The sequence below is a fragment of the Theropithecus gelada genome, chromosome 17, assembly GCF_003255815.1.
Source record: "Theropithecus gelada isolate Dixy chromosome 17, Tgel_1.0, whole genome shotgun sequence".
In the NCBI taxonomy this organism is placed as follows: Eukaryota; Metazoa; Chordata; class Mammalia; order Primates; family Cercopithecidae; genus Theropithecus; species Theropithecus gelada.
The window spans coordinates 62,874,081-62,886,230 of record NC_037685.1 but is presented as its reverse complement, the minus strand read 5'-3'; the positions used below and the strand labels follow the sequence as shown (position 1 = coordinate 62,886,230).

Below are 12,150 nucleotides of genomic sequence, written 5' to 3'. Positions count from 1 at the left end.
AACGAATTTAAATGACTACAGTTGATAAGATTTTGCCTACACGCACCAATAGTAAGACTATAGAAGTAATAGGGAAAACTGCTTAATTGATTCACCCATATACATCGAGTTAAAATCTTTCTTCATAAGAGATTAGGCAGATGCTTCATTTAAAACATTGATTTTTAACTGTTATTTAAAACCTATAAATCCTACACAAATATCATTTAGTTGCCTAAGTAAGCTTCTATACTTCCCCAAAGGTGATTTATTAAGCATTACATAATTTAATAGTCTAATGGCTTATTCTCTGAGATTAAAATCTATAACTAATTGTTTTTTCCATTTAAACACAATCAAAACTAGTTGGCTGCCTAGAAGCAACCATTGTTAGGGACATTCTACCAAGTATGACATACTTTTTTATATCATTTCTTCAAGGGCTAAAATATTCTTTACTGTGTGTTCTTTTAATATTTAGCAAATATAATGTTCACTTTCCTATCATACTAACAACCACCATTCACAGAGTACTCACATATCAGTAGAGATCCCAGTGCCAGAGACCCACCTCTCAAGTGGAAAAGAAAGTTTATGTTCAAAGTAGTTGAAGAAAGCTGTGATCATAGTTACCCTCCTCCTCCCGTGATGTAGCTGTAGCCGCCGGTGCCCAGGCCGTAGCCGTAGCGCTCTCCCAGAAACACAGGCTCGCCAGAGTCATAACAGCTAAGCAAGTGCTGGAGCCTGGAGATACTGAGATGCCAAAGGGAACACAAATTATGATTATTTGATTCAAATGTGGTTACGGAATAGTTTATGGTTCTTACATCCCACTCTGTATACTGTGTCACACTAAACTGAAATAGTTAAGAAATTTGAGTGACTTATAGAATGAGTAAAATTTTTAAACAACAAACAAAAAAAGAAAAGAACACATGAACACTGCACATTACTGGGAACAGAAGAGAAACTGAGACACGAGTGGCTTGCTGCTCAGTTTTTGCAAGCCCCTGCCATAATACGGCTGCCTGATTTGCACGGTGAGAGGCAGGTTACTGAAGTGAAGTTGGCCAGTGTGCTCTAGATCTTATTTCTACCAGTCCTGTTTCCAAGTGAGTGTGAACTAATCCTCACATCTTTTCAGATGAATTTGGTATTTAAGGAAAAAAATTTCTGATGGCCTAAAAAGGAGCCACTGAGATGCAAATGCACGTTGGGCCCCTGGCTGGCAGGTGGGGAAGAGAATTTGGGCAGTGAGGCTACCCTATAAATCCTCAGATAATGAGGCACAATCGTGCTTATGTTTCCCTTAACAAGGCCACCCAAGTCTGAGAACTTTCTGTGTCTAACTGCTTATACTTTTGAATACCTTTTGGCCCCTATCTGCCTTTAACACACGTTAGCAACAATAGCTTACAAAGGGCAGTGTATTAGTCTGCATTCTCTAAAGTCAGACTATCCATGAGTTGGTTATAAAAATGCCTGCAACTGCAGCTGCTGTTCGGATGAAAACAATGAATTTATAGGAAAATAAATCAAAAAATAACTTTTTTAAGTAGATGCAAAGGGTAGTGCTAAGAAAGGCTATTTTTTCATGTTTTAAGAATTTACACCACTGAGAAATGTCCCTTCCACCTATAAGCCTGCAAAATCAAAAGCAAGTTAGTTACTTCTAAGATACAATGGGGGCACAGGGGACACAGGAGGTAGATATTCCTGTTCCAAATGGGAGAAAATGGCCAAAACAAAGGGGCCACAGGCTCCATGCAAGTGCAAAACCTGGCCAGGCAATCATTAAATATTAAACCTCCAAAGTCTCCTTCATTCCATGTCTCACATCCAGGACACGCTGATGCATGAGGTGGGCTCCCAAGGCCTTGGGCAGCCCCACCCCTGTGGCTCTGCAGGGGACAGCCCCTGTGGCTGCTTTCACAGGCTGGTATTAAGTGCTTGTGGTTGTTCAAGGTGCACAGAGCAAGCTGTCACTGGATTTACCATTCTGGGGTCTGGAGGATAGTGGCCCTCTTCTGAGCACTCTACTAGGCAGTGTCCCAGTGAGGACTCTGTGTGGGGGCTCCAACCCTACATTTCCCTTCTGCACATGGTGCCATAGCAGAAGTTCTTCGTGAGGGACCCACCCCTGCAGCAGACTTCTGCCTGGACATCCAGGTATTTCCATACATTCTCTGAAATCTAGGCAGACGTTCCCAAACTTCAACTTTTGTCTTCTGTGTACCTGTAGGCCCATTGCTATGTGGAAGCTGCCAAAGCTTAAGGCTTGCACCCTCTGAAGCAAAGGCCAAGCTGTATCTTGGCCCCTTTTAGCCACGGCTGGAGCTGGAGCGTCTGGGACACAGGGCATCAAGTCCAAAGCCTGCATAGAGCAGTGGGGCCTGGGCCAGGCCCATGAAATCATTTTTCCCTCCGAGGCCTCTGGGCCTGTGATGAAAGGGGCAGCCGTGAAGATCTCTGACATGCCCTGGAGACACGTTCCCTATTGTCTTGGCTATGAACATTCAGCTCCTTGTTATTTACGCAAATTTCTGCAGCAGGGTTGAATTTCTCCCCAGAAAATGGAGTTTTCTTTTTTACCTCATGGTCAGGCTGCAAATTTTCCAAACCGTTATGCTCTGCTTCCCTTTTAAACATTAAGTTCCAACTTCAAACCATCTCTTTGTGAATGAATATGACTGAATGCTTTCAGAATAAGCCAGGTCACCTCATGAATGCTTTGCTGCTTAGAAATTTCTTCCACCAGATACCCTAAATCACCTCTCTCAAGTTCAAGGTTCCACAGATCTCTAGGGCAGTGGCAAAATTCCACCAGTCTCTTTGCTAAAGCATAGCAAGAGTGACCTTTGCTCCAGTTCCCAATAAGTTCCTCATCTCCATCTGAAACCACCTCAGCCTGGACTTCACTGGTCAAAACTATTCAGTAAGTTTCTAGGACGCTCCAAACTTTCACTCATCTTCCTGTCTTCTTCTGAACAATCCAAATTGTTCCAACCTCTGCCTGTTACCCAGTTCCACAGTCACTTCCACATATTTGAGCATCTTTTCAGCAACACTCCACTCCTGGTACCAATTTAATGCATTAGTCCATTTCACGCTGCTGAAAAAGACATACTCAAGACTGGGGGGAAAAGGTTTAATTTGACTTACAGTTCCATGTGGCTGGGGAGGTCTCACAATTATGGCAGAAACGAAAGGCACTTCTTACATGGTGGCAGCAAAAGACAACGAGAAAGCAGCAAAAGCAGAAACTCCTGATAAACCCAACAGATCTCATGAGTTTTATTCACTATCATGAGAATAGCATGGGAACGACCGGCCCTCATGATTCAATTACCTCCCACTGGGTCCCTCCCACAACACGTGCGAATTTTGACAGATATAATTCAAGTTGAGATTTAGGTGGGGACACAGCCAAACCATATCATTCCACCCCTGGCCCCTCTCAAATATCATGTCCTCACATTTCAAAACCAATCATGCTTTCCCAGCAGTCCCCAAAGGTCTTAACTCATGTCAGCATTAATTCAAAAGTCCATAGTCCAATGTCTCATCTGAGACAAGACAAATTCCTTCTGCCTATGAGCCTGTAAAATCAAAAGCAAGTTAATTCTTCCTAGATACAATGCGGGTATAGGTATTGGGTAAATACAGCCATTCTGAATGGGAGAAATTGGCCAAAATGAAGGGGCCACAGGCCCTATGCAAGTCCAAAATCCAGTGATGCAGTCAAATCTTAAATGTTCCAAAAGGATCTCCTTTGACTCCATGTCTCACATCCAGGTAACACTGATACAAGAGGTGGGTTCCCATGGTCTTTGGCAGCTCTTCCCCTGTGGCTTTGCAGAGTATAGCCTCCCTCCTGGCTGCTTTCACGGGCTGACATTGAGTGTCTGCAGCTCTTCCAGGCGCATGGTGCAAGCTGTCAGTGGATCTACCGTTCTGGGGTCTGGAGGACAGTGGCTCTCTTCTCACAGCTCCACTAGGTGGTGTCCCAGTAGGGACTCTGTGTGGGGGCTCCGACCTCATATTTCCCTTCCCCACTAGTGGAGGTTCTCCATGAGGGCCGCCATCCTGCAGCAAACTTTTGCCTGGGCATCCAGGCATTTCCATACGTCTTCTGAAATCTAGGCAGAGGTTCTCAAACCTCAATTCTTCTGTGCACCTGCAGGCTCAACACCACATGGAAGCTGCCAAGGCTTGGGACTTCCACCCTCTGAAGCCACAGCCTGAGCTGTACCTTGGCCTCTTTTAGATACGGCTGGAGTGGCTGGGACGCAGGGCACCAAGTCCCTAGACTGCACACAGCATGGGGACCCTGAGTCCAGTCCACAAAACCACTTTTTCCTCCTGGGCCTCTGATGTGGAGGGAGGGGAGTGGCGGAAGGGGCTGCTGCGAAGGTCTCTGACATGGACTGGAGACATTTCCCCCATCTTGGGAATTAACATTAGGCTCCTTGTTACTTACACAAATTTCTGCAGCTGGCTTGAATTTCTCCCCAGAAAATGGGTTTTTCTTTTCTATCGCAAAGTCAGGGTACACGTTTTCCAAACTTTTAGGCTCTGCCTCCCTTATAAAACTGAATGCCTTTAACAGGATCCAAGTCAGATCTTGAATGCTTTTCTGCTTAGAAGTTTCTTCCACCAGATACCCTAAATCATCTCTCAAGTGAAAGTTTCACCAATCTCTAGGGCAGGGGCAAAATGCCACAAGTCTCTTTGCTAAAACAAAGCAGGAATCACCTTTACTCCAGTTCCCAATAAGTTCCTCATTTCCATCTGATATCACCTCAACCTGTAGTTTATTGTTCATATCACTATCAACATTTTGGGCACAGGCATTCAACAAGTCTCTTGGCTAAAGTTCCAAACTTTCCCACATTTTCCTGTCTTCCTCTGAGCCCTACAAATGTCTCTAAATTATTCACCAAGATATCTTTTCTCACAGAGCAATAGTAACATTAACAGTTCTGGTGTCTCATTTTTTGGTGGGAGGGATGGGTAAGAAGAAAACAAAGTACAGAGATCACCTTTCCCATCCCCACTCGCGAGTCTTACAAAAATACCCTAGCTAACAAAGCTAAAGCTGAAAGTGAAGAAAACAAATTTAATATATGAAAAGAAACTCTGACCAGTGAAAAGTGTCCACAAGACTTCGTCAGGTTTATATCTGTCTGAAGATCAAGGCCTCTGACAATGTTGATGGTTTCTGAGTGACTAGAAAATGTTCTTTGAATACTATCCTGTTTTCAGCACACAAGGTGACTCTAGGACTGCTTCGTAATAAGAGTGGTGTAAAAATCTGGTCTGCTGTTCTCTATAAGGAGTTTGCTACTAACCTCTGCTATTTTATCATTGGTTTTGTTTAGTTTAGTTGCCAGTGATTTTCTAACTTTTAATTCTTGTAGATAGAGCTGCTTATATTTTTCCAACTCAGTTTTATTAGTCTTACAGAAAGTTTTCATTTTCAAGAGTTCAGATTTCAGATCTTTCTCAGCTCCCACCAACTTCTTATCGAAGCACTTTTATTCTCTCTTAACTAAGTTCTCTCAAGATGCTGCTTATGTCTGCAAAGACAGATTTTCTTTTAACTTTTCTACTATATCTTGTTTTCTTTTTCTTTGGTCTCTTTCTTGTACTGAATTTGTTTCCACATTCTTGTTGTACTAAATTTGTTTCCATATAAGTTTTGGGGCTTTCTGTTTTTACTCTGTAGTCAAGATAATCCCTCTTTTACAGACTTCTGCTTTCCAATGTATTTACTTTATCTTATTCATCCTAATACATTTGTTTGATTTACTTCATTTAACACTGTGTTTGGCTTACACACAGAGTATCCTTGACAATAAGTAACTTCATCTCAGGAAAAGACTCCATCTTACATTTCATTAGGCACTTTGCCAACAGGGACCAGATGTTTTGCTTGATCAATAAAGACTCTATTCAATCAAATGAGGACATAACCAAGCACACTCCTCCATTTTCAGTCCTCACCAGAGGACTCTGTGGCCATAGAAAGAGCAAGACTTCAGCAGCTCAAACGGCCATCTTAACCGACAGCCTTGCTGTCACTTGTGATAAGCACCTGGTATCTGCCACTGAAGACTCTGCCCACATCAAAGTCTCTTCCTTGCAAGACTGAGGGACTGCCAGGCCCAGACTAGGATATTCTTTTTGTCAATGTCTCTCTCCCCGGAGTGGTTCATTAACCCTTTTCCCTATCCCCTTTTTCTTGATGTTAAATGTTAACTTTGTTATGGGAAGTTTAATCTATAAAATTATATATTAAGTATACTATTAGGGTTTGCAATATTGACTCACTTGTGGAGTGGCTTGAACCTGTGTGCCTATGGCTCTACTGACTGAAAAGGAAGTACTGAGAATCAGTTCCTTGGGAACTCCATGTAGCTCATGGCTTTTGTGGCTGAAATAGCATCAGTAAAAGTCTGACATTGTGGAAAGACATAAACACATGTGGACCTGGTTATCCCTGACCTGGTGTCATGCATGAGGGCTTAGGTTTCTTTGTACAGATTCTAAAACCAAGGTCTTTTCTCTGAGAGCATCACTTGCATGATGGAGATCAATTTCTAGGCTACTGAACTTACTTTCAGCTTTACAAAGTGGTTGAGAAAGAATATGCTTATCTTTCAGGTTAGTCGCATCAAAATTCACTGTGTCCTACAAACAAAACTACTCATCTCTTGTTCTCAGGAAAGCAAGTTCTAGGTCTCTTATTGATGTGTGACAGATCACAATCATGGAGAGCAGTAGCCAGTCTAGCATGGTGCAATTCAACTCTGTATCCAGGATTTCCTTGCTGTGTTTACATTCTCTAGTTTAGAATTGAGCATTCTATTCTTGCTGTCAGACTACTGAGCTGTCCACTATCCTGGTGTGATATTATGATTATATATTGATATGGTTTGGCTGTGTAAAAATGGACGAATACATATATATTGGTTTCCATTCAGAGTTCCTGGCTTTTAACTCCCATAGCCCTTGTTAAGTCTTTTGTTATAATGCTGGGTTGCTTTATTAGGCCTCAGGAGCAGATCTCAGGAAACAGTCTCTCTCTGACCTTCTCCTGTTGACACAAGACTCTTTCAGTGCTGCTTCACCAGCCAGAAATCTCCGGTCAGCCAGCGGCACCTCTGGTCAGGGCCTCACTCGGCTCTGGGCTTGCCACTAGACTTGCTCTGCCCACTAAGCCTGGCAGGCTGTGCTTAGCTCATGTTACTGGCCCAGGTTCCATGCCTGCTGTGGCTCTGTGCTCAGCCCATAGCTGGGCTGGGCATGCTGTGACCAGCTTCTCCCTTGGGTGCCAGCATCTGGACAAGGGGTGGGGGACGCAGCAGAGCCTGAAAACTTGGAGATGCCAGCAACTGTGGAGCCGCAAGCGTTGTTACCCTTTTGCTCAGGGAGTCCTAAGCTCTGAGTCCCCAGGAAGCATTGCAGCTTGTTCTTATTATAGCTCATTCATTCCTACTATCTGCATGCTTCGGTGAATGGGGGTATGTCCCAGCTCATTTGGTCCTGCCGCCCCACTCCACTCGTGGCTCCTGGGCTGGCCCAGCCTCATCACTGCCAGTTCTCATCACCTGGGGCAGCTGCCTGGTACCAGCAAGGGATGGGAGGATTACAGTGTTACAGCTCCGGCTCAGGAAATCCTGAGGTCTAGGCCCCCAGAAGGGTTGCCGCTCTAGTGAATGGGAGTGCGTCACTGCCCTCAGCTCAGTGAGCCAGTCAGGAAAGTGTTATAACCCTTTTCACTCCCACTGTTCAGCAGGTCCCAGGTTCTTGTCCCACGTCCAAGAAGAATGAGGTTACACACACACACACTGGAGAGTAAGCCAGGTGGGGTATGGTTTTTTATTGAATGAGATAACAGCTCTCAACAAGAGAGGAGACCCAAAGTGGGTAGTCCTCTGTGTGACAGGGTGCCATAAGGCAGGTAGTCCCAATATGTGACTAAGTCTGGGGTTTTTATGGGCTCAGGATCAGAGAGTGTGTGCTGACTGGTCCATCGGTGGGCCTGGGAAAAGCACCATTTGATTAGCTAAAAGGCATTGAGGAAGTTCTCACTCCTGGCCGTGGACTCTACCCTGAGTTGATAGCCTGGCTGTCACGCTTCAGTCTGTCTTTGGCTTGAAGGTTGGGTTTCACTGGGGACCTGGCCCTTTCTGCCTAGGAATTTGTGTGCCTCTTGCCGCTATCAATGTCCTTATACCTGCCCAAGGTAGGAATTTAATCTGACTGTGGGTCAAAAGACTCTAATTCTAGAGAATGTCCTGCCCCATAACCTAGAGGAAGAAATACTACACAGAGAGGCCAAGAATAGTCGAATAAGGAGGTCTTTCTGGGTTTAGAACATGTGCTTTTTGTTCAATCACATTTTTACATGGTTGCCAATCATGCCTATATAAGGAAACCTCCATAAAACCCCAAAAGGACAGGGTTCGAACAGTTCTTGGATAGCTAAACATGTGCAGATTCCTGGGGGTTGAGCACCCAATGGGGGCACAGAAGCTCCACATTCCTTCCCCCATACCCTGCCCTACATATCTCTTCATCTGCATCCTTGATAATATCCTTTACAGTAAACCAGTAAACATAAGTGTTTCCCTGAGTTCTGTGAGCTGCTCCAGCAAATTAAAGGAATCTAAAGAAGGGGCTGTGGGAACTCCAACTTAGAGCCAGTCAGTCAGAAGATCTGGAGGTCTGGACTTATGACTGGTGTCTGGGGAAGCAGTCTTGGGGACTGAGCCCTCAACCTGTGGGGTCTAAGGCTATCTCCAGGCAGATGGTGTCAGAACTGAATTGAATTAGAGGACACCCAGCTGGTAGAGGACTGCTTGTTTGCTGGGGGGAAGAAATTCCCACATATTTTGGGGTCACAGAAGGCTTCCTCATTGATTGTTGTGGTATAAGAACACACACACACAAAAATGTTCTGAGAGTTTTTCAGGAACAATTGGTGTTAGTGAAGTGGGATTAGCTAGAATGGCTCAGGTTCAGAGAAACATTTGGTTTGAGAAGAGAAAGGATAAAAGTCTAGGGGATGAGAAACCCTTGATTCCTGGGCAGCCAAATGATCACCCATGACATGAAGCCACAGTGCTCTGTTCAGTTACTAAAGGTAAAAGTTACCACTGGAATTTTGAGATGGAGAATTGGTTCACCAGAGGCACAAGAAAATGCAAACTAATCAGAAAAAAGCAAACTATTCAATCCCTTGATCACTGTTATCCATATTAGCTAAAATAAAATTAAAAGAGAGTGCTGGGTCAGACCCTGATGCTACAAAAACCAAGCTTACATTTCAGTGAGTCTGAGCTTCAGCCACTAGCCTCGGAACCACTGCACAACGGCAAAATTATGCAGGAACAACAGAAAGTACCTCTGAGACCTGTGGTGACCAAGAGGGTAGTCAATGTGGGAAAGGGAAAAACCAAATGATTATTGAAACTAGATGAATAGAGAAAACATTGATAGGAGTGAAAGTAAGAGGAAAAAGAAAGGGGAGAGCCATGGAACTCACCCCAGGAGGTGGACATAGGTGGTTATTAAAAAATGGAATGAAGAAAATAGAAATTGATGGGGTTAAAAAACAAAGGTCTTAATACAACATTATTGAAGACTGAGTGGAGGAAAGGGACCCCCAGCTGATCTCTCAACATTTAAGGGCCCAAACCAGTTTGCTGTATTTCCCCCAGTTTGGAGAACTTTTAAAGACAAGAAGATAAAGATTAAAATGAGAAACCCAACCTAGAATTACCTGTTAGACTGGTTAATCAAGGTAACAACTAACAGAGAGGCCAGGGTCTCCTGGCGGGACTCCAGACTGGGGATCCAAAGCCTTTTGCAAAAGAGAGGGTAAAATGATCTGGTGATAAAACAGGGAAATTCCTGGGACTAGAACATAAAAGTGTAAGGGTTGTTAGGATTATGAAAGCTGGCATATTTGAACATACTTCATGTGAAATGGTTTTATCTCTTTTACCTGATTGCATTATGGGAAGAGACATTTTATCTGACTGGGAAATGTTCCCCCTATCCAGTACTGTAAAACAGAAGGTATGTAAATCCTTTGAGCAGCATTAATGGAACATGCTAAAATTGGAACCGGTTAGGATTTCCCAGGCCCACATAGTGCAGAATAGAAATGGAAGAGCTGGTGGGGACAACTTCCCCATTTGATATAGCCCTCTGCAGAGTACCTTCTGGGGCTTATGGCAAAGGTTTGTGAGTGCCTCCCAGCAATGACAACTAGGACTTTGAACTAGAGAATTTCCACTTGAAGGGCATTTACTTCCTTGCTACAGTACATTAACTGAGGCTACCCCTATGACTGAAGGACATAAAGTGATCTTGATGAAACCCCCTTTGCAAAGATTATGACAGTGAGAGAAAGTTAGCTTGGCTGACTCCATCTTGCTTCTAGTCTCACAGGCTGGCTGTCTTTACTCATTCCTGGGCATAGGTCAAGCTAATCATGGCAGGAATTCAGTTTATAGTTTAACTTGGAAGGAAGGATGCTACCAGTCTCTCCCTAAAGCTAATCTCCTCCTTGCTCAGAGACCAAAAACTAATGAAAGACCATAAGATTAGGATCAGGGGAGGGGCCTGAACTTTGCTCAAGTGTATTTTTTATCATCCCTTACTGCTCAAGAATCATGTGGACAGAGGTCACAAGACTTGACATTTCCCCAATTGCTCCTATAGATAACATTACTATTGTAGAACCTAAGACTGGCCTTTTGAGATGTTTTTCAGATTTTTGCCTTCTGGCAAAGAACTGACCCCACTCAGACCCATGACTCGTGACTCAATCGGCCCTGTGGTCCCCAACCAGAGGCAGATTCAGTGTACAAGGACCGTTTTCCACATCCCTACGACTTCGTTCCCAACCAATCAGCAGTAACCATTTCCTAGCCCCCTGCCCACCCAATATACCATAAAAATCCTAGTCTCTGAGTTCTCAGTGCGACTACTTTAAGTAATAACTCCAGTCCTTCCACTTGGCCAGTCTTGCATTAATTAAACTCTTTCTTTACTGCAGCATTAGAGTCTCGATGAACTGGTTTTATCTGTGCAGCAGGCAGGAAAAACTCATCAGACAATTACAATTATACCTGAAATGCCCAGGCTGTTTTGGGTGATGTCAGAGAAACACTCTAATAAGGGAGGCAATGCCCAAATGAGGTCCATTATAAAACAGAATTTGTATGGGATAAAGCAAGGAGGAGACCCTCACAAACAGAGGGCCACTTTTCCACTAAAACTGACTCTGGAACTATGTGAGGAGCCACTGGACTCTACAGTACCCTGTAAGCAGCTCTTGACTGACCAACCAAGAGCTACTTGGTTTGAGGATGGCAATTCCAGGGTAAATGAATACCATCTTGTTTAGAAGTTGCTACTTTGACCACAGGAGGTAAGAACAAATAATCTTGGTGGGCTGTATTGCATGCATTTTCCTAACAGTAATGGAAGCATTGAACACTGGTAGAAACACCTGTGTTTGGGATTTTACTAACTCATAGGCAGTGACCAATCACCTGCCCATACAGTCAGGCAAGAGGGCAACGGATACTTGGTCTGTTAAAAGGATGCCCATATGAAGCATGGCTCCATGGACATTTGAGGGGTGCATTAAAGCAGAACAAGTTAATGTCAATCAGAAGAGCCCGTTTCCAGGTTTGGAAGGTGACTGGAATTGACAAGCAGGTATCCCTGTGTACTCCCTTGAGGTGGTCACCTGGATCCATGAAATTAGTGGATATGGGGGTACGGCAGCAGGCAGAGATGAGCTAAATCTAGATAGGTTCCTTTTGCATGGAGCCCCTTTCCAGGTTTGGAAGATGACTGGAATTGACAAGCAGGTATCCCTGTGTACTCCCTTGAGGTGGCCACCTGGATCCATGAAATTAGTGGATATAGGGGTACGGCAGCAGGCAGAGATGGGCTGAATCTAGACATGTTCCTTTTGCATCCTCTCAGGCACAAAATGCCAATAAGAACTGTTCTGTACACCAGCAAAAAAGACAGAGACTGATAATGACTATTGGGCAGATTCCCTGGTGCAAAGGCCCTAAACAAAGCTGGCAATACAGAGACTGATAGGGCCACCAATGGGTCTTGACAGGAATAGACACT

The 12,150-nt window shown here is 44.1% G+C and overlaps 1 protein-coding gene across 1 annotated transcript in view; it reads right to left on the bottom strand.

Moving 5' to 3' along the window:
- The window catches only part of B3GLCT (beta 3-glucosyltransferase), a 121,657-nt gene that overhangs the window by 13,622 nt on the left and 95,885 nt on the right, over positions 1–12,150 (bottom strand). The window contains exon 13 of the mRNA XM_025364839.1: positions 613–732. Within this exon, the coding sequence (XP_025220624.1) occupies positions 613–732 (120 nt within the window). The remainder of the gene's footprint in view (positions 1–612; positions 733–12,150) is intronic.